Source organism: Microcebus murinus, chromosome 13 (assembly GCF_040939455.1).
Source record: "Microcebus murinus isolate Inina chromosome 13, M.murinus_Inina_mat1.0, whole genome shotgun sequence".
Classification (NCBI taxonomy): Eukaryota; Metazoa; Chordata; class Mammalia; order Primates; family Cheirogaleidae; genus Microcebus; species Microcebus murinus.
The window spans coordinates 80,378,537-80,404,160 of record NC_134116.1 but is presented as its reverse complement, the minus strand read 5'-3'; the positions used below and the strand labels follow the sequence as shown (position 1 = coordinate 80,404,160).

Genomic DNA, 25,624 nt, shown 5'->3' with positions numbered 1-25,624 from the left:
GAAGACTCAAGGTGAGATGAGTATCTTTTCATACGCTTATTGGCCATTCCCGCTTATTGGCCATTCCCGTATATTCTTTGATGATGTGTCTGCTCAAATCTTTTGCCCATTTTTAAAGGTCTGCCTTTTTTATTATTAAATTGTAGGAAGTGCTTATATATTCCAGATGCAAGAGCATTGTCAGAAAAGTGTATCAGGACTATTTTTACTCATTCTGTTGATTGAGTTTTGTTGTTTTAAAGATGTCTTTTCAATAGTAAAGACTTTAAATTTTGGAAAAGCTCAATTTATTAATTTTTATTTTATGGCCCATGATTTTTGTGTTAGATCTAAGAAATCTTTGCCTTTTGCAAGATCACAAAAATTTTCTTCTATGATTTTTTTCTGAAAGTTTTATAGATGTAAATTTTATATTTAGGTCTAGAATCCATTTTTGACTTAATTTTTGTGAATGGTGTGAGGTCAGAGTACATAATTTTTTCTCATTAGGAATGTCCAGTTGTCTCAGCACCATTTGTTTAAAAAAAAAAAAAAAAAAGAACAAACCAACCAAATATTCCTTTTTTCCCCCCATTGAATTTTCTTGGTACTGTTATTGAAAGAGTGTGAATAGACCCAAATAAGTAGGGGTGTATTTCTTGTTCTGTATTCTGTTGTATTGATCTGTCCATCCTTCTGTCAATAGTACACTATCTTAATTACCATAGCTCCAGAGATGACTCTACCATAATCTAGTCCAAAGTCTCCCCCCACTTTTTTCATTCCATAATAAATTAATACTCTACAGTCCAAAGTCTTCGGTACTCCACCTATTTTTTCCTTAATTGCTGTTGCTATTCTAGGCCCTTTGCAGTACCATCAGAATTTAGAATTAGCTTGTCAATAAAAAACAAAACAAAACAAAACTACTGGGATTTTATTGTATTGTGCCAGATCTATAGATAAGTTTGAGGAGGACTACTATCTTAATATTATCGAATCTTTTGATCTGTGAACATGATGTATTTCTCCACTTATTTAGATCTTCTTTAATTCATTCAGCAATGCTTTGTAGTTTTTAGGGTACAAATCTTGCACATATTTTGTTAAATTTATCCCTAAGTATTCACATTTCTGGAAGCTATTGTAAATGAAATTGCATTTTAAATTTCAACTTCCAAATGTTCACTGCTAGCATACAGAAAGGACCCCGTATCCTGTGACCACGCAAATATAGGAAATTATTAGTTCTGGTAGCTTTTTTGTAGATTCCTTAGGATTTCTATAAAAAGGATCTTGTCACATGCAAATAAAGACAGTTTTACTTCATTTCAATCTATGCACTTTTCATTCCTTTTACTCTCCTATTGCAATAACTAGGACGTCCAACAGAAGATAAAATAGGGCATCATGCTTTATTGCCAATCTTAGAGGCAAAGTACTCGTTTTTTCACTATAAAATGTTGATGTTGGCTGTGGATTTCACACAGATGCCCTTTGGCAAGTTGAGAAAGTTCCCTTTTATTCCTAATAGGGTGAGTGTTTTTTGTTATAAATGGCTACTGAATTTTGTTAAATGCTCATTCTGCATCTACTGAGATGATAAAATGGTTTTACTCTTTATTTCATTGATATGATGAATTACATTGATTTTCTAATGTTAAACCAACTTTCTATGTCTGGGACATATCTCCATTGGTTCTGATGTAATTATTGTCTTACCAAATGCCATTTGCTAATATTTTGGTGAGGATGGTTGCATTTATATTATACTTATTTATAAAAGATATTGGAATAATATTGGTCTGTAGTTTCATTTTCTTACAGTGGCTTTGTCAAGTCTTCATATAAGAGTAATACTGGTTGCATAAAATTAGCTGGAACTATTCCCCCATGAAAAGTTGGTTGGAATTATTATTATTTCTTCCTTAATTGTTTGATAGAATTCACCAACGCGAAGCCATCTGAGCCTAGAGTTTCTTTGTAGAAGACTTTAATTATCAATTTCATTTCTTTAATAGACACTGGGTCATTCAGATTTATCTACTTTTTCTTGTATCAGTTTTGGTAGTTTTTGTCTTTCAAGAAATGCATCTATTTCATCTAAGTAGTCAAATTTATTGGATAAATTTATTATTTATGTATTGCCTTATAATCTTTTAAATGCCTATAGAATCCATAGTAGTTCATTCACTCTTGAAATCAGTCATGTGATTCCTCTGTGGGTTTTTTCCTTCTTTCTTTCTTATTCTGCCTTCTCCCAACCCCATAAGTTTATCAATTTTATTGATCTTTTCAAAGACCCAGCTTTTGGCTTCACTGACTTTTTCTATTGCTTGTTTGCTTCACTATTTCCTTTCTTTATTTTTCTAGCTTTCGGAGAGAAGCTTAAAGAACTGATTTTAGACTTTTCTTCTTTTCTAAAATAAACACCTAAAATTATAAATTTCCCTTTAAGTACTATTGCTTTAGCAATATCCTACAACCTTTAGTGTAGGATATTGTTGTAGGATATTGTAAGATATTTTAATTGTAATTTCCTTTGTGATTTCTTTGACTCATGAGTTGCTTAGAAGTGAGTTAATATCCAGATATTTGGGGCTTTTGAAGATTTTTTTTCTAATTTAATTTCATTGAGGTCAGAGAACATATTCTGTAAGATTTCAATTTTTGAAAATCTATTAAGACTTGTTCTGTATCTTAATAGATGGTCAGTGAACATTCTATGTCAACTTGAAAATAATGTATATTCTGCAGATATTGAGTGTGGTGTTTTATGGATGTCAATTATGTTAAAAGTGGTTCATAATGTCATTCAAGTCTCCTATATCCTCACTGATATTTTCATCTGCTCATTCTATCAACTATTGAGAGAGGTATGTGAAAATCTCCATGTATGACTGTGTATTTGCCTGTATCTCCTTTAGCTCTTGCCACATAGGCTTCACTTCATATAGTTTGAAGCTTTGTTTTCAGGTATATACTGACTACACTCTTCTATTATTAAGTGTCCCTCCGTATCCATGGGGGATTGGTTCCAGGACCATCCATGGATACCAAAATTGGGAGAATGCTCAAGTCTCTTGTATAAAATGATGTAGTATTTGCATATAATCTACACATACAGTCCTGTATACTCTAAATCATCTCTAGATTACTTGTAATACCTAATACAATATAAATGCTAAGTAAATAGTTACACTGTATATTGAAAACTTGTATTATTTTTTATCTTCTTTTTTGTCATTTTGTGAATATTTTTGATCCTCAGTTGGTAGAATCTGTGGATGTGAAAGGGCAACTGTACTCCTCATCTTGTAGGTATTGTCTGATATTATCGCCATAACATCTATTTTGTTTACATGACACATCTTTTTCTAGCCTTTTACTTCCAGTTTGTGTCCCTGTATTTAAAGTGTGTCTTGTGTAGACAGCACATACATGGAACTTGCTTTTTTACTCCGTCTGACGATCTTCACCTTTTGGCCGATGTGCTTAATCCCTTTACGGTGAACATGATCAGCCATTCTTGTTTGTCCATCTGGTTTCTTGTGCCTTTGTTCCTCCTTCCCTCTTCGTTCATATTAACCAAATTTTTTTAAGTATTCCATTTTAACTCCTTCATCGGCTCTCTATCTCTGTGAATTGCATTTTAGTGGTTGCTCTGAAGATTGCAATATCCATTTTTAACTTACCAAAATCAAATGTTAATTTGAGTTATGTTACGATATAGGAACTTTGCAATAGTTTATTTCTATTTAACCCCCGTCCATAGTGTTATATTAATATATTACTTCTGTATGAATGATAAACCCATCAATAAACATTATTTTTACTAAAAGTAAAATATGCCTTTTAAAGAAATTAAGAGAAGGAAAAGAATAGTCTTTTATATAATACTGATATCTACCATTTCTAGTGCTTTTCCTTCCTTCCTTCCTTCCTTCCTTCCTTCCTTCCTTCCTTCCTTCCTTCCTTCCTTCCTTCCTTCCTTCCTTCCTTCATATATATATATATATATATCCCTTAGCATTCCCATATATATATATCCCTTAGCATTCCTTTAAGTCCAAGTCCCTAGGTAACATATTTTGTCAGATTTTTGTTCCTCTGAAAATATATTTACTTCACTTTCATTTCTGAAGGAGAGTTTTGCTGCATATAGAATTCTTGGTGGATATTTTCTTTAGCACTTCGAATGGGTCATTCCAATATATTCAGCTCTTAGAACTGTCTGATGAAAAGTTAGCTGTTGAGCTTATTCTTCTGCAAATAACATTTTTTTCTCCAGCTGCTTTCAATATATTGTCTTTATCTTTGGCTATCAACAGTTTAATTATGCATAAAGTGGTTTTCTCTGTCTTCATCCTCCTCTGGGTTTATTAAGCTTCTTGAATCTACACATAAATGCTTTTCACCACATATGAGAAGTTTTCCATTATTGCTTCAATTATTTTTGTATCTCCTTCCTATCTGTTCTCCTTGGATTCCAATCTCACATGTGTTGGACCACTTGATATTGTCTCACATGTCTCTGAGATTCTGTTTATTTCTTTGCAATCTTTCATGTTTTCTGGACTGGGTAATTTCTAATGATCTATATTTAAGTCCACTGATCCTTTCTATTGCCATACTTAATATCTCATGTTGGGCCCATCTAGCCAATGTTTAAATTTCACTTATTGTACTTTTCAGCTTGGAATTTCCATTTTTATAGTTTACATTTCTCTGTTAAGATTTCCTGTCTGAACATTCACCAACACTATATTTTCTTTTAACTCTTCTCACACATTTTCCTTTCATTCTTTGAACATATTTTTAATAGCTTTTTAAAATAACTGTGGTAAAAAACACCTAACAATATGTGCCACCTTAACCATTTCATAACAGCTTTTTAATTCTCTCTGCTAAAGCCAACACTTGGTCCTACGTGGAGTCAGTTCCTATTGACTGCCTTATTTCCTGAGTGAGAGACTCACTTTCCTTTTTCTTTGCATGGATGATGGATGAAAACTGGACATTGTTGATAACACACTGTAGCAACGCTACCTTCTGTTGGGTTCTGAAGTGAGTTAATTTGTTGTTATAGGCAGTAACTTAACTAGATTCGAACTGAGGCATGTAGAAACTGACAGCTGTGCTCTGTTCTTGTGGCTTCCCACCTTTTTAGACCTAGAGCCCTAGTGGTGATCTCCCCTGTGCCTACGTAATTTGGTGATCAGCAAAGGATATCAGGAGAGCTGGGGCCCATCCTTTCTATGATTTCCTTGCTTTTAGAAATTCCTACTCCCTGTCCCACTGATTTCTAGCTGCTCTATTGTCTGAAACTTTAAGCTCCTAAGTTGGTGATGCCACCAATGCTGCATATGGTTAAGGATGCACTTGATTTTAAAGAGCAGCAAAATCACAAGTCTGGCCTTACGTAACTCTATCTTTCAAGGGTGTCTTTGCTTCCTCACTGGGCCGCCTCAGGTCTTCTTAACATGTGCATGCTCTGTTATCAGGAATTTGGGAGAGTTTACACTCTAGAATTTGGGCCTCATTCCTGCAATTCTCCCACTGCTTTGATTTTTCCTTTAAATTTCCAGCTACCTTTATAATCCTGAACTCTGGCTTCTGGCATCTTTAGCCAGTAAGGCTGAGGTTTTTCTCCCCTCCAACCCTCACCCCCCACCCCAACTTCTCAGTTTCTGCAGCTAAGGGATTTGGACAAGACCCTTGGGCTAAAAAGCCACAAGCTACCAATGTTTACATTTTCCCACTAGTGTTTTGAGATTAAACCCCTCCAGTGGTATCAGTCTCCTTTTGGACACTCCCCAGTATCTTTAAACATTTAATTTTTAAATCAGTTTTTAAAATTATTATATCATCCACATGTTCATAATGGTAAAAGAAAAACATAAGGAAGAAAAAGAAAAATTTAAAAAGAGGAAAAAAAAATTATTATATCATATATTAACTCTCTTAAATCTACCACTAATGGAAATACTTCCCATAGTTTAACTGGTATACGAGAAAGAGTCCAAAATCCGCCAGGCATTGAGAGGAGGAACATCAGGTCTCAGACATCCCTGAAGCCTCAATGCTTAGCTAGCATGTGACACATATTAGGTGTTCAATAAACATGTGCTAAAAGAATGATTAAAAACACAACTTTACTTCGGGTTCTGCCAGTCATTTATTACCGTGTTATCTTAGGCATATTACTTAACGTCTAGGCAAAACTAACTTGCATGAAACAATTATAGTATGAGATTCCTGGAGTAATTTCATTTATAAAAATCTAACCTAAAAAAAGTAGTAGAGATGTCTTTCAAATTTATGAACAAACGTGTTGCATTATTCATAATAATTAAAAAAACTAGAAACCATCTCATTGTCCAAAAAAGAGAGAATTGTCAAATTTTGGCAGATGATAGACTACACCATGATGCCATGAAAAACATTTTAGAATAATGTGTTTAATGATATGAAGAAATTCTCTGTATATAAATGTTAGGGTAAAAGAATTCTGGATATAATGAGAAACAGCCAGACCTAGGTTTGATTGTTAGCCCCAACACTTAATAACTATTATCTGCCTTGCGCAAGTTAACCTGTAATCCAGATATTTCATCTGTAAAATGGAGAAAATAATAGAACCTCTCTCACAGGATTGCTGGGAGAATTAAGTGACACTCACTTAGTAATTACTCAAAAATATTAATTTTAAATAGTCATAAAATGTTAGCCAAGTACTCGTTAAAAAATTATGTAATACGTAATATATACAAGTTTATTTTGTTGAATACGATAACAGTATTATGTGATTATGTTTTCACTTTATCTTTTTTGTTTTGCCTTTTATAGAGATATATTCAAATATTTTCAGATGATAGATGATATGATGCCTGGAATTTATTTTTAAAACACCTAGATAATGTACCTCAATTAAATGTTTATTTTTAAAAATATTCTGGAGATAGATGAAATAAGAAAGGAAGAATACTAATCACTGTTAAATCTAGTAGATGGATACATGGGCTTTCATTATGCTATTTTACTTTTAAAAATTTACCAAACTAAAAAGCTAACCAAAACAAAAATAGGAATATATACATAAACAAATAACTGATTATTTCTGGATAGTGGGTTGATGGGTGAATTTTACTATATCAAAATGTCTTATTTTTATAAATGGGAAGGAATAGTTATTTCTCTCTTTCAAGTCCCATAGGCAAAATTGAGAGGCTTCTAGCTCCAGCTCTGCCCTGCACTTGCTGTGCAGTCTAGAACGGACATCACCTGTCTATGTCTCCGTTAATTTGACTGTGACAAGAGCTGTCTGGGCTAGACATTCCCTAAGACCCCATGGAGACGCACCAGTTCCCTGAAACAAACAGGAGGGAAACAAACGGGAGGGAGCTCAGGAAAGGGAGAGCTTGGCCTGTACTCGGACAAAGGGCCAGCGAAGGCCACAAGGATGCACCACAGAAGTGGGACTTGAGTGCTAGACTCAAGTGGCCAGCTGAGGGTGCACTCCAGGTGGGTGACAGCATGAGTGAAGCCAGTGCCAGAGAAGGTCTCACAGCCTGGGAACAGGGGACATGTAAAAGGCAGACTCAGAGGGAGCAGGAGGGCTGAACCAGCAGGAAGAGAAGTGAAGAAATGGATAAGCAAGCAGGGATCAGATGGGTGGAGGAAGGAGAGGGCAGTGGCTGCCAAGGGAGTGACTGTCACCTGTTAGGAAAAGTTCACTGGGAGAATTACTAGGTCAGGGAGACAACCTAGAAGAAGCCAGGTGTAGAGCAAGGTGTTAGCATAGATTAGAAAGCCATTTAAGGGAAAAACTTAGCAGGCATTGAAGAAAGTTGATATTGATGAGTACACATCACTGTAGCAACTGAAGCAGAGACCGGAGCCAAAGCCAGTCTAGACTAGAGGTGGCCACCTGTTGGTTAGGAACTATTTCCTTATCTTCTGGAGAGAGAATGGGGTGGGGGAAGAATGAGAGAGAGACAGAGAGAACACACACGTTCCTGTTGTAGGGGAAAGAATTCTGAAACTACCAATGAAATCCTGAAGGAAACGGGTCGGCTGAGTCTCTGCTGAGCTGATTCTTCCTTCCACTAAGTGACCTCAAAACCCTCGGCCCAAAAGGTGGAGACACACATGCGGCAGACTGGAAACAAACACACAAGATTTACTAACAGACTGGGGCCTCTTGCTCTAATATTTCCAGCCTAAAATACCAGAGAAATACTGGAAACACCAAAACAGTGGAGTTGAATGAAGCCACTGGGAATGGAGGCAGAAAGAAGGTGACAGAGAGACACAGTGCCCTGAAGGCCTGCTCTAAGTCACGCCAAGGTTGACAGCAGGCAGAGTCTGATTTGTGCTCAGCCACATTCTTGGGCCTCCTAGATGCCAAATGCCACTAGCTTTACAATGGCTCTCTGCTAAATAAAAGCTTTTATAAACCAAATGATGTTGCTTCCAATTTACATCAAATGTTTATTTCTTGGCTGGGGAAATTTATCATGGTTAATTACTTACTTTTATATAAAACAACCTTTACATCTATCACATGATTAATTCTTCTGATGACATAACCAGCCAAATAGATATCAAAACCACAAGGGCACACACATTCCCCAAGTTGGAGCACATTTGCTCCATGTGATTTCTGTGGGGGAGGGGACCTTCAGCAGCACAGCTGGTAAGAGGACAACAATCTTATTAAGGAAAACATGCCATGGTGCCTTGAAAGCCAGCTCTCCAGCTGCTTCACAAGCTTTCAAGCACTGATGACATGTGGCCCTGTGGTTTAACCGCCAGCTCTGTGTGCTGGCCATGTGCCAGTCACTTACGCACATTCCTTCTGGTCTGCAGGACAACTCACAGGGTAGCAGCAGTTACTACCCCAAGTGCACAGACCAGGACTGCAGACTCTGTTGTCAACCTAGGACTTGCACCCTCACAAAGGTAAGTCACCCAGGGAAAAGAGAAAAGATTATTTCCCCAAACATCCATTTTCACAGGAAAACATATCTAGTCTCCAACACCTAGTAACAGCTCCCCGTCAAAATATGACAGTTTTCTGCTATTAAAACTAGAGAACTATTACCATTTTCTTTTTATTATCACACACATCCATTGCCACAATAAGGCAATAAAGCAAACTATTAGGTCATTAAGTATGAAAGGTCCAATTTCCTTAAGTACTAAGTTTGACAGGTGGTATCTCTGACATTTTCACTTTGACACTTGTTTTATTTTTATTGTGAAGGTATGATACATCCTGATTCTTTCAAGTACATGGTTTTTGGCTTTTGATTATCTTTCAAATTTTTTTACAGCAATTTTTGTCAAACCATGGATAAGTAAAAAATTCGTGTTATTTTTGAATATGAGCTCTGTCGTGGCATCAATGCAGTACAGACAGCTCAAGATATCAGCAAAGTGTTTGGGAAGGGTGTGGCTAATGATCGCATAGTACGTCGATGGTTCCAGAAGTTCTGTTCTGGTGATTTTAATCTTGAAAATGTGCCACATGAGCGACCCACGACCAATGTGGATAATGATGAGCTGAAAGCTGTACTGGAAGCGAATCCATCTCAACCTAAGTGTGACTTAGCAGCAAGGTTTGATGTTACTATTCCAACAATGTTGTTCCATTTGAAACAGAAGGGCAAGGTAAAGAAGCTGGATAGATGGGTATAGCATGAATTAAATGAGCATCAGAAGAGAAATACTCTCGAATCTAGCCTTTCTTTGCTGTCATGACATAAAGGCCAACCATTTCTACACCGTATTGTTATGTGTGATGAAAAACAGATTCTTTTTGATAATTACAAGCATTCAGCACAATGGTTGGATAAAGATGAAGTGTTGAGGCCATGCGCTTTGGCTCACGCCTATAATCCTAGCAATCTGGGAGGCCAAGGCAAGAGGATTGCTTAAGGTCAGGAGTTCAAAACCAGCCTGAGCAAGAGTGAGACTCCGTCTCTACTAAAAATAGAAAAATTAGCCAGGTGTGGTGGCATGTGCCCGTAGTCCCAGTTACTCAGGAAGCTGAGGCAAGAGAATTACTTGAGCCCAGGAATTTGAGGTTGCTGTGAGCTAGGCTGACGCAATGGCACTCTAACCCAGGTGAAATACAAGACTCCACCTCAAAAAAAACCATTAAAATAAAAAGATGAAGTGTGGAAACACAGTCCAAAACTGAATATTCATCAAAAAAACCTAATGGTATTTGTTTGTGGTCCAGCACTTGTATTATCCACTACAACTTCATGAAACCTGGTCAGTGGATTAAAGAAGATGTCTACTGCAACCAATTGGATGAAATGGTGAGGATGCTTGTGATTAAGCAGCTGAGATTGGTCAATAGAGACAGGCCAATCCTCTCGCAAGACATCACTCGACCACATGTCGCACAAACAATGCTGCTCATGGTATAGAAGCTAGACTTGGAAACTCTCTGTCATCCACTGTATTCACCAGACCTTGCACCAACTGACTACCACTTCTTCCAGGCTTTGGACCACTTCTTGCAAGGAAAAAATAATCAATTCTTAACAAGCTGCAGAAAACACCTTTCGAGATTTCATTATCACTTGTTCTCCAAGCTTCTCTGCTGCTGGCATAAACAAGCTACCATTAAGATGGCAGAACTGCGTTGATAGTTTAGACACATACTTTGATTGACTGTGCTGCTTCTTGTTTGAGATATAATAAACTACACTTTTGATTTGAAATCGGACATTTCATACTCTAGCTTGTTCATCAGAAGTTCTTGAGTGCTTGCACACTTCTGAGTCCTAGACAGTAGTGACTAGAACAAAGCCACTGCCTCGTGGGGCTTAAAATCTACAGGGGCAGATACACAACTAAATGCTTAGCAGCAAATTCTGATAAACACCGGGAGAGGAAATCTCAGTGTCATAAGAGAGAACTGAGGAGTCTAATTCAGACCAGGGGATCGGAAAAGGCTCTTCTGAGACACTGACTTGAAGACAAGCCCTTCAGGAGGAGCTGGCGTTACCCAGCGGGAACAGAGCAGGCAGGGCCAGAGCAGGACTGCAGGGAGTGGGGACCTGACTGTGCCACCCCAGGGCCAATGGGAAAGGGAAGGGAAATGACAGAATCTTCCTTTTCAGAATGAGCGCTGGGAGGAGGGTACTATGCAGGAAGGCCCGGAAACGGGAGGAGGCTGGCCTGGGAGGAAGAGGGGACAGCTGCAACAGGCACTTGAGGAGACAGCCTCCACGCCAGGCCAGAAGGCAGGGGAGCTGTCTGGGAGGGTGTGGGGCACAGAACACACACCACAGGCCCCCAATTCTGTTACAAAAACTGTGCCTGTGTATTATATACCATATAGTCTAACATATAACATAATATATATGGCAATACATATTATATTTTTAATTACAAAATAGTTGTCCAGTTTTATACCAAAATAAGAGTGGTCATACCTAGGCTGATAGAATTACAGGGAATCTTTATTTTCTTTATACTTTTCTATATTTTCCAAACTTGCACAATGAACAACCACAGGAGAATAACTAGGAGGAGACTGGGGAGGTCTGGGGGAGGACACAGAAAGGTAGGAGATGCTTGTGTCTTGTCAAAGTAATTTTAAATGTTACTTTAAAAAGGTAATGTTACTTTAAAATGTTACTTTAAAAATGTTACTTTACAATTTACCTTTGGCAAAGCCAAATTTAATTTGAAACCATTGAAAAAAAGGGGGGAAGGCAAGGAACTGCTACACCCAAATGCCATTGTGATACAGTTTCCTGTTACACAACTGACATTCCTAAACTTAAGTGTTTCTTTCTTCCTTCTCCTCTTATTAATATTTCAAGGCAGCATGAGTGCTCAGTTAAGGCTGAAAAGTCCTTTCCTTTCAAGAGGAAGAGAGAAAGAAGAAATGCACAATGTTATCTAAATTCCTCTTATCTTTTCCAGCAAAATACCTTTATCACAGTGAAACAATCCTGACAAAGGACTAGCAGTTTAATGCTAACATTTCAGGGGTCCTCAAACTTTTTAAACAGGGGGCCAGTTCACTGTCCCTCAGACAGTGCAGGGCTGTTGGAGAGTGCGGTGCACATTCCACACACGCGCACTGTGGGCCCGGGACAAGTCGGCTGCTAAGCAGGACAGGCAGCAGCGGTAAAAACACCCGGCCGCATGTGGCCTGCAGGCTGTAGTTTGAGGACCCCTGCGAGTCTAGGTCTTTCTCTTGTAAAGGAAAAGGAAAATCTCAGGACCATCTCCCCAACCTCACTATGCAAAAGGGTAGGTCAAACCTGGAGGCTGTGTCAGGCAACGCCCACCTGCTTCCAAAAGAAGGGCTATTACTAAAATTACCCATCAAACTGACCCCAGGGGAAGGTAAAAGGCGCAGGCCTCTGTGCAGGGCTGCCCCACAGATCGTTCCCGAGGAAGCTCTCTGTGGCTTCCACAAACAAGGGCATGCAAACTGTAACTCTGGATCTGCAGGCTAAGTCTAGCTCCTGAAACTACAGTGTGCTATTGGTGACATGTTTATCTCCCCTGGTGCACCACAGAGACAGGACAAGATCAGTCACTCTTCCACCAACACAGGGGCATCTACGTAATTCACTGCCTTTTTCTCTTCAAACATCCACCTTATCTTATATAAAACGTAGGTTTCCTGGGCCTCACAGGAAGGTAACCATTTGCCTTACCCCTCGCCCCTTTTTCCCTGTATGCCTTGCCTTAAATACTGAAATTTTGCCTTGCCTTAAATACTGAATTTGGGAATACCCAAACTCCCCTTAGGAAAAGCAGCCACAGATCCATGGTGGTTTGTGTTCTGTGTTTTTTTTTTCCCCAGGGTGTGTCCTCAAAAGTTGGCTTAATAACCCTCCAATGGTTGGTCTTTGCCTCACTTCTTTTGGATTGTCACTCTACAGCTTTTCTGAAGGAGCATACTGTTGGAACTAAACAAAATAAATATCATGGGGAAGATTCTCCTTTCTGTTTAGCATCTACTCAGGGCTCTGACAACTGAGGTGAGGGCTTTTGCCGGGACTAGTATGTGGAATCATCACTGCTTTAGCAAACATTAACTGAGCACATGCCCTATATGAGCAGCCTGGGAGGCCTTCTGGGCACAAAGGGATAAACTCCCAGTACCCAGGCCTCGAGAGGAGCCACATGTGACAAGGGAAGCAAGAAAAGAACATGACAAACTGCCAATATAAGGCCTAATGCGTCAAGCACCCTATGAGTTAGAAATAAATTGCTATGACAGTTTGAATAGGAACAGTTCACGTCCAGGTGGAAGAACCAGGAAGATCCTATGGTAAAAAAACAAAAACAAAACAGAATTTGAGCTGAACCACGACAGACACCAGAACACAGGCATGGAAGATGGGAGGCAACAGTACCAGCTAACAAAACGGTATGTCCTAAGAGCCCCAACCCAGCAGGCAGGGAGGGTGTCAAGGAGAGCTCCTCTGCAGGGGAGAGGGGTGTGGAGACCGGCGGCGTCCGCGAGGGCCCGGAAGCTGCAGCAGAGCATGAGGGGGTCGGGCAGGCGAGGCTGTGCAAGGGGGTCTGGGGACTGGAGGGGACTGAGCGCTGCTGCCCAGGGAAATGAGAGGGGAGCAGACAGTGACAACCCTGTCCCCCAGTGGACGTGAGGGAAAGGGAGGAAGAAGTCACAGAGAAGAACCAACCCCCACACACCAGATGGAAACATGGAACTTAAAAAGGCAGTTGCCATCCAGCAGTGAGGCCACCAACAAACACACTGGAATCAAAGCCCGAGCTCTAAACGACCACTGACCACTCTACGGGAGGACTAGGTCCTTCCCCTCAGACCTGTCACTCATTCCGGATGTGCAATGAGTATCCCGTAGGCAGGGTGGTGAGTGCTCAGGTGGGGCAGGGGAGAGCTTGAGCCACCTGCTTGACACGCCTCCCAGCCCCCAAAGCCACAGTGTCCTCTAAAACACTGGGACACCAAAGAGAACCATCTCAAATGACTGCTGTAGAGTTTCAAGAGATCATGCAGGGCAAGTGCTCAGGACCGTATTTCGCACACAGGGCCTCCCTCTGCCAACACCAGCGGTCATTCCCACGTGAGACTCGGATGTTCCACAAGGTCTCACCCCTTTGCAGGGCCATCTCAGCTGGCAAATGGCCTGGGTCTGGGAATCACTTGCATGACAGGTAGAGAAACTTTCACTCCCTTTTCTGATCAACCAGATCAGCCCCGATTCAATTCGTGTGGTGCCATGACCGCTGCTCTCAGGAAGCTGCCTCTGAACCCACGTCCCTACCACTGGCTGCTTTCCTTACACGCTTCCAAATACGTTACCAGTGTAATAAAATCAGTTTGTTTACATTACTGCCTCCCCTCATTCCATGAAAGATTTAAGTCACTCAAACACAATAAAGGGAGGAGGGGGAGAACTGGATTAAACTAGGATTTGGAAAATTGTAGCTGACACCGAAATTCAGAACCAGGGAAACATATCTATGCTGAGCCACGAGGCAGACACCCCTCAGGAGATCAGAGGGAGGCTTGACCAAAGTCAGGATACAGGTTGTCCGCAGAGAAAAGGCACATGCTAATTTCTCAAGGGCAACAGAAACATTTGCTAGTACTCACCCCTGAAAGAAATGTCTCACCTAAGTCTTCCTTTCGGGGACCCCAGTGGAAAAGTGCTTTGCTACTTCGAGGAGTCCAGGGACCACAGGCCTGGCCTGGGAAGTTCCTGAGGGCACCATGACACCAAGTGAGGGGAGCCCACGACACCCCGACCCCGCAGGTGCCACTCGCTAACCCACTGCAGCTCAGCTGGGTACACAAGTCACATGCTTCCATGGAACAGAGAAATGTCATGCACATTGACATCTCTGAAAAATCAAAGTAGTGGGTTTCAAAACTTTTTCAGGAAAAAAGAAGAGGGAAACCCGTCATTTGAAACCATAAAGATTAAAAGGAAAAATGGAACTAAATTTTACAAGGGAGATAAAGTAAAAGCTAAATTTAAATGATCACATATGCCAATAACAAGTATCCAATGCCACAAAATATAACACTTGTGACCAAAAAACCTATCGTTCCAATTCCTTAAGTCTATATTTAAAGAACTCCTTCTTAAAAAATATGAGTCTATTGGTCTAGTTTTTCTCCTACAGGAATTTTCGTAAGCCTTCAGTAATTTATGAGCAAAAGATTTACAAACATTATATCATTTGACATATTTATTATGTTATTACACAGAAAATACTTATCCTAAAGTCTTTTCCCAGAAATTTCCATTTTAAAATATTTTAATTAAAAATATACTCATACATGCAGTTAAGTGCGTGTGCTTAATTTGTGAAAATTCACTAAGCTGTATGCTTAGTAGTGTACTTTAAAAAAAATTTTTTTTTAATTTCAGGAAATTATGGGGGTACAAACATTTTGGTTACATGTTATGACTTTGCCTCATCCCAACCGTGATTTGAGACGTGCCCTTTGCCCCCCGACAACACTCCCCCCCAACCCCTATGTGAGCACCTCAGTGTTGATCAGTCAGTGCCAGTTTGATGGCGAGTACATCAGTGGAGCCTGTTCTTCCATTCTCATGATACCTCACTTTGGAGGATGGGCTCAAGCTCTCTCCAGGAAAATATAAGAGGCGCTAGATCACTGTCGTTTTTTATAACTGAGTAGTATTCCATTGTATACATGTACTGTATTTTATTAATCCACTCATGGATTGACAGTAGTGCACTTTTTTTTTTTTTTTTTTTTTTTTTTTTTTTTTTTTGAGACAGAGTCTCGCTTTGTTGCCCAGGCTAGAGTGAGTGCCATGGCGTCTAGCTCACAGCAACCTCAAACTCCTGGGCTCGAGTGATCCTTCTGCCTCAGCCTCCCGGGTAGCTGGGACTACAGGCATGCGCCACCATGCCCGGCTAATTTTTTATATATATATCAGTTGGCCAATTAATTTCTTTCTATTTATAGTAGAGACGGGGTCTCGCTCTTGCTCAGGCTGGTTTTGAACTCCTGACCTTGAGCAATCCGCCCGCCTCGGCCTCCCAAGAGCTAGGATTACAGGCGTGAGCCACAGCGCCCGGCCAGTAGTGCACTTTTTAATGTAAATTCTACTTTACTAAAAAGTTTAAAGACAATACCCATTTACAAACACTCAAGTAAATATTTTCAGTAAGCCTTAGTACAAATAAAATGGAAAAATTTACATGTGCATATGTGTAATAACGTATGAAAGTATGAATCAATACGTGGTATCTGTAAGAACTTGGGAAAACATGCACATGGGGTTTACTGACATTCTGGTGAATACAGCAGTTAAAGATAGCATTCAAAATACAGAAGAACAAAACTGCATCTAAATTAAAAGGCAAGACAATAGGAGACAAAGGGGGGAAAGCTACAACAATAAGATTTCTCTTTACTATTGTACTGGAATTCTAATCATCTGCTTTATCCAACAGATGCACACAACTGTTCTCTCACATTATCTGGGTTCACATAATGACTTTCCTACCAGAATATTCTGAAAGCAAATGCACCTTTTATCCAGACCAAGAGAAGTATGAGTTGGAGGGAATGGGTGGAAGCACAGATGTTTTAAGTTACAAAGTAACACTATACACCAAACTGACAGAATTATTTCAGGAGCGTTAAATATGGTAAATGGAGCCCATTCTGCTAACAATTAACATAAATTAAATGTTGATGGGAACTTCATTGGTGTCTTGATCTTTAACTTTACTGTATTTGTGTTTTACTCCACTGGAAACAGCACCAGCTTGATTATTTCTTGCCCTGTAATTATCACTAATGGATTTTACCTTAGTAAGATCCCACCTGTACTTTGGATTATTTGCTTGACTTCTTTCTCCCACAGCTGAAACACAACTGCAAAGAACACCCAGGCTCTGATTGTCTCTTTTATTTGCAAGTGATTTACAGGAGAAGATTTTAAGCTTTGCTGTTGGCCTGAAAGTCTCTCTGCAGTCTCACCCGCGATTTCCCCAGGACTGTTCCTTCCCTACTTGCAAAACCATCGGGTTCTGTTTGTCAAGGGATAGACGGCACTTGGCAGCAAATTTAACTTCATACTTTCACAATGAGAAAGGTCGTGCCTCTGCTGTCAGCTTCCACTGCTAAAACATTCTGCACCACATTACTCATGATCCTGGGCTTTGCAAAAGCAACTCAGCATAACAATGCTCGCTACACACAAGTTAACCCCAGTATATCCCAATGTGTCAAGGAAGCCCCCTACAAAATAGCCGGATTCCTTTCACAAACATATCATCTGAGAAGTGTAAATTCTCCAGTTAAGTTCTGTGGTAATAAACTACAACAAGAGGATTGAGATTCCTTTTGGAAATAAAGGATGATATTTTAGCCTTTTCCTACAAGTGTGATGCCAGCAGTACACAGCCACCCTGATGTGTTTTGAGCACGAAATCTTACTAATTTTCCAAGGCAGCAAAAATACTTAGCTTATTTCCATTTCATGCAACTGTGATTTTTAAGATGACAGATGGTAATAAATCACTGGCTTTCATAAGTCTTTTTATATGCAATTATGTTTTTACTGGCTGCATTTCACTAATTACGGTCTTACCTGTTTGGACACTAGTTCCATTTTATATCATCCTGTCCCTCAACTTGGATTTTATGCAAGTATGTGAATTGCTAAGGGATCATCATGTATCGCTACACACTATACATTGCATATTTATGTATAACTGGTGCCACCTTCATTAATGTGTCCTTTATTCCTTAGCAACTAAGAAGTGAGACTGCGTTGTCACCATATTGATGTTTCTTAAGCTTTTTCTTGTCTATTCTTTGTCATTTCCTGAATGGAGTTACATCTCCCATAACAACATAGACACTACTTCTTAAAATAGGGGAAAACAGACTAAGAGAATAGCCAATGCATGTTAATCAGCTCACCCCTTAAGTAAAAAAATGCACAAACCAAAACAAAACAAGAGAAGCCAATCTTTACTCCATAGCAGTTCAGAATAACCCACAGAAAGGGCAATGCCCCTCTCATCTTCATAAGAACAGAACAGAAAATACACATGTGGTACAATTTCAGGAAAGTCCAGAAACTTCTGGATCTTGCCTGAAAAGGAAATGCAGCTCAAAAGACCCTTTCAGAGAGAAGGTAGAAAACAGTTCAATGATGCATTAGAAGAGCCTTGGGTTTTTAACCAGAAACACTTCCATGAGTAGTAGCCAATTCACAGGCTTCAAGCAACTGCCAAAGGATTCTGGCTGCCCCAATGGTAGCTGCCACCACCAGCCCCCCAGGGAGGTCCGCACTCACCTGGTCACATCCTGCATTCACCAGCTCCTGCAGCATTTGCCGGTTGACTTCTGCAGCTGCAGAAGTGCCCGATTCGTTAGCAAAAGGCAACAAGGAGTATCTGATTTCCCTCAACGCTTTCTGGTAAGGTCCAAACTTGGGGGTGGCTCTCATCTGCTGCTGCCGGGCAGCATCCTTGCTCCCTAGGACTTTGGCATCCAGGGAAGAGTCACTGTTTGGTCCCACAGGTAACCCCTGAGCCGCAGACTTGGATGGTTGCTTTAACCCCTCTCGAATCTCTTGCAATCGCTGCCGGCTATTTCCAGAATAAGTCGTGGCAGGAAAAGTCTTTGGCCTCATTGTTAGTCCAGTTTCCTTTTACCATAAATACAATCTTCTTAAAGTGTTTTATTATTTAAAAAAAAAAAAACTGCCAACAGTATCAGTTCATTGTAAACATACTTTCAAAACAATTTCCTTTTGAAAGTTTTCTTTCCTTCAATTTTTGTAATTCCTATAGAGAACCTAAAATTTTCCAGAGTCTTCATTTTGAAGATCATCACTCTCTGAAAAAGAAAATACATGGAAGAAATAGTCATTTGTGGTTTTCACATAATGTTAATATTACTTTTCAGAAATAGACAGAGATCTTGGGAATATCCTACTTGGAAAGATAAGAAAGAACACATCACCTCTCAGAATGACAAAAATACTGTTCAACTCTGGTTGCAGCACATGACATCTAGGGCTGTCCCCAAGATGCTTCCTGTAATACGTAATCTGCAATAAAGTAAATCTCTATAAATATTCACCTCGGGGCAGGAACAGTAGTATTAACAACTGACAGCTCATTTTAAATACTTCATTATAATAAAATTTCATGTTTAAATCCACAGCTTAAGTATATAGGCTTATATTTTCTACATGAGGTCTTGGATGTCTGGCTTGTTCCTAATAACACATCAACTCCTGGTCCACACCGTTGTTCTTCCTCCTCATGGCTTTACTAAGCTCTCTACCCACCTGAGGCTGTGGTTCTTCCATATCTTTGAAAATTTTTCTTTATAAAACCCTCTCAATTTTCCTGAAAGACACCACAAAACTTGTCACATTGAAGTGCCCTATACGGCAATAGAAAGCAGCTTCCACACGATGCATTATGAGATTTTGAGGGTTAATACTTCCTTGATTGTCTTATAAGGTGGCCACATACTAGTATTTTGACCTAAATAGCAAAATAAACATATCTTTCTTATAGAAATTAATACTGATATGGAAGGGGACTGGCAGAAGCATGAGGGTGATTTCTTCCTCAGTGTGCACGGTGACCACATTAACAGTAAATGGCTCTATCAATAAGTTATTAGTACAGACCACCTACGACCTTCAGCATGGGAATGGCTTTCTTATGTGGAACTAGATGTCACAAAGGTACTTTTCAATAGTGAATTATACCTACCCCAGGCTGAATTCACCAACTACTCTGCTGTTCTTTCATCTAGAAACCAAACTCCAGCTCAATCCCTGACACTGACCTTAACAGCCAGCACAGGTCACTTGTCATAGGCTGTGTGACCTGGGCCAGTTGCTTGACCTCCCTCTGCCCGGCACTCTCATCTGCACAGGTGAGAAGACACTTGGGGAACTGGCAACGGTGGGAAAGGTGGGGCTGGCGCCCTAGTGTGCCCTTTCCTGCCACCTCACCACTCATGAACACAGAAACACTGATCCAAAACCAATATACTTTAAACAGGGAGGGGCAGAGGGACCTGGACATTCAGCCTCAGTAAGGAACCTCATAACTGTAAAATGGACCCTGCTTCACAGACGTCTATTAACATATATGGGGGGGGTAAGGATAGGAAATATTTATCCAGTAATTACTACTATACGCCAGGCACTACTCAGGGCTTTCTATGAATTAACTTCTATAGATCTATTACATAATCACAACAGTAAACACTGAGAAACGACATTAAAATGACTACTCTTTGCTTAGATGGCAACAAGGGACTTTATCTCCTTTCTCCATATAACTGCAAGAAGATGACACTTAGCAGGTAAAAACCAGACTAAGTAAATTTTTCAACATAAAACTCCAATTTCAATATATCTACTATAGTAAAGTCACTAAAATGACTGCGTTAAGAATGTGCACAGAGTGAGCTATTTGGTCCAGGGACAGCCAGGATCCCCAGAGGCCTGTGCTGGCCACTTACCAGGATCCTAGCACTCTGCTTAATTGGTATAAAATGGGCATATTGCAACCACACTCGTTTTCAGTAACTTCGTGGTGTAAGCATCTGTTTTGAAATACCTAACTTTCTAAAACTGTAAGTTCACATTCCAAGAAAAATGAAGAGGTTCTCAAGAAGCTGCCAAGCACCTACGGAGGATCCTATGCTAGGAGTGACACAGTGCGCCTGGGAACTGGCGGAAGAGTTCTTTCTTGTCTAGTAGGAATTCACACAAATCACTGTTTCCAGTCTTTAGTTTTCTTCCCTTGTTTTGAAAACTAAAATAGAGAAGACACAGCCACACTACCTTCACACAAATCATCAACATAAGGGAGGGCTGACCACTCATAGGCAGGTATCCTTACAGGCAAAAAGCATTCAGCCCCCACCCCCTCGCCAGCCCCCACCCCCTCGCCAGCCCCCACCCCCTCGCCAGCCCCCACCCCTTCGCCAGCCCCCACCCTCTCTCCACCTTGCAAACATTTGTTCCATCTCAGGCACTGACCTGGCAGAAACAAAACCCTGCCCGCAGCAAGTTTACTATCAAGCAACAGTTGGGGGAGCCAGGCAAATAAATAGCTTCAAAGAAAAAGATGCCTGAAAGAGAAAAAAAAGCACCTAAAAGATGGGAGAACAAAGAAGAAAGTCAGAAAAAGCTTTGAAGCTGAGACAACTAAACCTGAGCGTGGGAGGAATGGAATTCCAGCCAGAGGGAACAGCATATGCTAAGGCGCAGAGGAATGTGAAGCCAGCAGGCTCCACCTGCCACAGGTAGATCTGGGTGGTGGCGGCTGTGGAGAGACACAGAGGGATGAAACCCTGAAGGTTGTACAGAGGCTGGATTTGGGGACTTTCAAGGCCACATTGAGTCTGGACTCAAGGCAAAGGAAGGGGAGCCACTGTCCATGGTTCAGCTGAGGAGTGACATGGCCAGAACTGTCTTAAGAGAATAAGTCTGGGCCGGGCGCGGTGGCTCACACCTGTAATCCTAACACTCTGGGAGACCGAGGCGGGCAAATGGCTTGAGGTCAGGAGTTGGAAACCAGCCTGAGCAAGAGTGAGACTCGGTCTCTACTAAAAATAGAAACAAATTAATTGGCCAATTAAAAATATATAGAAAAAATTAGCCGGGCATGGTAGCGCATGCCTGTAGTCCCAGCTACTCGGGAGGCTGAGGCAGGAGGATCGCTTGAGCCCAGGAGTTTGAGGTTGCTGTGAGCTAGGCTGATGCCATGGCACTCTAGCCCAGGCAACAGAGTGAAACTGTCTCAAAAAAAAAAAAAAAAAAAAAAAAGAGAGAGAAAGAGAGTAAGTATGAAAGCCAAGAGCATAGTGGACTGGAAGGGCCACCTGCAACACTCCAGGCAGATGGCAGGTGCCTGGGCGAGGAGCAGCAACCCCAGGAAGGGCGGGGCAGAGGTTTCAGGAGCTAGTCACACCTTGGCCAGAGGTCTGGGGTTAAAGGCATAGATGGGTAACCCATCAGCACAGGGGCCTTTCCCCAGCCAGTGGCCTCTCTGGTCATCCGTGGAATGGAGCCACCAGTGGGTGGGTGGCTCAAGCCCTTTCCAGGTGACGTTCCTTAGAGGAGTAGCAGTCTGTGCCAAGTGTCCTCTACCATCAAGGGACACGAGCAGACCACAGAGCAGGGGCAAGCTGCTTTTCACTCCCTACAAGAGTGCAAGGGTCACCAGAGATGGTCCGGGAGGAAGAAAAAGAGCCATGAGAAAGTTCTGAGTTAAAGCCAGCACACGGGCCATCCTCTCTGCCTGTCACATCAGCAGAGGGAAGGGAATCAGGGGTAACTAAAGGAGGCCCCGGTTGACTCTGAGGCTTGAAAGCTCTCCCTGGAATTTGCTCTAAAAAGGGGGAGCTGCTGAAAGCTGGGGGGAACAGTAAGGCTTGGGGGGGGGGAATCTCCTTATTTAAGCTCAACATATTCACAAATGTTAAGATTGGCAAATGTTCACAAAGAGAACACACTCTTGTAAATAGCACATCAAGAAGTGCATCGTCACCACACCCCAGAAGTCCCCCATCTCCCCCAGACCAACGCCTCAAGGGGAAAATGACTTCTAACACCAAGGATTAGTTTGACCAATTTTTGAACTTTATATCCACGGAGTGATGTAGTCTGTGCTTTGTGTTCAGTTTACGTTGTTCGACACCGTCTGCACATTCGCACGTGCGGTATATAGCTGTCGCTTGTTCTTCTTGCTAACGTCCCCTTGTGTGACACACCATGACGCGCATCCTCTCTAGCCCGTGCATGCAGGGACGCTCGGGGCCAGCACACCGTCTCACAGGCTGCAGAGCTCCAGGCCCAGGGCCGTGGGGCAACAGGAGGGGGTCAGCTCTGGGACCTTCCTTCCGCCACCTCATCAAACACTGTCTCCATAGTTACTGGCGAGCCCCTGGGGAGATTATAAAAAGGCACCGCTCCCTCAAGTAAATTTTATTGTTAGTATGTTACTCTTCACCATGAACAGCTCTTGGCCTGGGAGCGCTCTAGAGCCCTGTGGGCAGCGGCCCGGGCCCACTCACAGACCTGCCCTGATGCCACGTGTCAGAACCCGTCACACACCGCCAGGTCTGAAAAGGAGGGCGGGGACTGGACCTCTGAGGCACACGAGAGGACGGAAGGGTGTTAGTGCAGGTCACAGAGGACAGTGATCGTGCGTGCCCTCCAGAATATGTGTACGACATGCATGCCGTGTGGCTTTATGGGGCAGGTGACTCTCTGCTGCTACCCAGGTCTTCTATGAGTGGCCCAGAGTCTCTAAGTAGGCTGAGCATGCCCTCTTACATGCAGGGCCGCTGAGCAGTGCACAAGCTGAACACCCACACAGGTGGCCCTGTCACAAGGCCCCAGGGATACAGAACGACTGACTGGCCTGAATTGAAGGAGCTCATAGTTAGGGATGGCAAGCAGACAAGAAAATCAATTAATAAAATACAGTATAACATGTGTGACAATGAAAGTTTGCCTGCAGAATTATGAGGCTCTGAAACAGACCAGCAGCTAGAGGACAGAGACAAGTGGGTACACGCGCCAGCACTAGGAGGTGGAACCCACAGGAATGGGAGGCCTCACCGAGAGGACTGGCGTGAAAGACGGAGCCCAGGTTTCCAGCTGGAAAACGGAGTCCATGGTGCTGCCGCCCTGAGCCAGGCAGCCTCGCCCACCCGACAACGGGGACCACCCGGAGCGGAGTCCCAGCATCAGAGGAGGAGGGGAGTGGCCAGTGAGGAAGCACAGCGCTGGGAGCATGGTGCTCACTGCTAAGAAGGCCACAGCTGCAGGTGGCAGGCCCAGGTCCCCCAGCCCTGGTGCTGAGCCCAGGCTCACAGCGTACCCTGCTCCTACTCGGCACCCGGCATGGCTGCCTGTGAGATGCTGCCCATCCACAACGTGGGACACGGCAGTCAATCACCGTCACCACTAATCAAGCTAAGGACTCATGATAAGTTAGACAAAAAGCTTTAATCAGGTCAGGAGATAAGACCAGCACAAAATTCAGATGGGCTTAGTGGAAAAGATACCAAACCGAACATACGAACATTTATTTCATGCTCACTCCAAATAACTCCTCTTTCAAGGAGTATTAAGTAGCTTTCTTTTAAATTCAAAGAGAGAAAAGCAGAGAAGAAAAAACTTGTTTAAGTCATTAGACTTATTGTTCAAAACAAGTGCCTACAACCAGGACCTTCCACAGAAGGACCTTTCTGATGTCCCAATCTAAGGGACCTACGTTCACTTCCCGCCCTTCCATGGCATGTAGGATGGCAGCATGCAATGACTGGCTGGCGTGTTTCCTCTCGAATAGCATTCTGTTTGGTCCCCTATCTACTGCCTAGAATACAGGCACGCAGGCCCAGGCAGTATCTGCTGAATAACACGTGAGGTCACTGAGCACGCTGAGTCTGTGTCCTCAGTTCTACACTGGAGACAAAGCCTGCCAGTGCCACCCTGGGGATCTACGGAGGTGACACAGCAGAGCACTGAGCCCGTCGCCGCACAGGGAAGGCGCTCCATCCACAGCAGGCTCCTCCTCTGAGGTGTCACGTGCAGGTGAAACACGCCTGAGACAAAAGTCACGGGACTGTGGCATATTATTCAGCCATGAAAAGGAAGGAAACTCTGTCGTATGCTACACATAGATGGACTTTAAGGATATTATGCTAAATGAAATAAGCCACACACAAAATGACAAATATTGTGTAATTCCACTTATGTGAGTAGAATTAATGCCACTGAACTGCACACTTATGAATGGTTAAAATGATAAATAGTACGAATGTTTGACATCAGTTTTTAAAAATGGGAAAAAGCGTCCCAACTATTCATATCTAGCTAATTCAGGTTGGAACCATAGCTCCCTTTTCTAAAAACAGCTACACAAATGGAAAGACTAGACGTAGAGACTTGGTATGTAGAGACTTGGTACTGAGAGCAGGGCCAGGCCCCCACACAAAGCGAAGCCTAAACCCGAGGGCAGCTACACGCCCCCACCGTGGCTCTCTACCACACAGACACTGAAACACACAACAGAGCCACGCTCCGGGAGGGTTAAGGACCCATGTGTCCCACAAACACTCAAATCATAAAATCAACCAGGGCAGGCTAGGCACAGTGGCTCACACCTATAATCCCAACACTTTGGGAGGCTGAGGCAAGAGGATCGCTTGAGCCCAGGAGTTTGAGGCTGCAGTGAGCCATGATCACACCACTGTACTCCAGCCTGGGTTACAGAGCAAGACCTTGTCTCTTAAAAAAAAAAAAAAAATCAACCAGGGCAGGAGAGGCCAGACATTTCTGTGCTGATGGTTGTATTTATGCATGAGCTAAGAAACACCCTTTGGCCCCTAAACAGAAGCTGGATCAGGAGTCCTGGTTTCATTTTCCCCCTGCCCAACATTTGTTTATGAAAAATTTCAAACACAGAAAGTTTGAGAGGGTTATTCAGTGACTCTGCTGAGCCCACCCACTTGGGTTTGTTCCCTGTGCGGGGGAGGATGCCATGTCCCTTCCTCAGAGCTTTTCATCTCCCTCCGCAGTCTCACGGGAAGCCGGGTCCCAAGACTCCCACAGGGGCT

General features: G+C 42.1%; 1 protein-coding gene across 1 annotated transcript in view; it reads right to left on the bottom strand.

Annotated features, from left to right (window-relative positions):
• LATS2 (large tumor suppressor kinase 2) overlaps positions 1 to 25,624 on the bottom strand; it is a 71,962-nt gene that overhangs the window by 40,661 nt on the left and 5,677 nt on the right. Inside the window, exon 2 of the mRNA XM_012778678.3 lies at positions 18,312 to 18,856. Within this exon, the coding sequence (XP_012634132.2) occupies positions 18,312 to 18,650 (339 nt within the window). The 5' untranslated portion in view covers positions 18,651 to 18,856. The remainder of the gene's footprint in view (positions 1 to 18,311; positions 18,857 to 25,624) is intronic.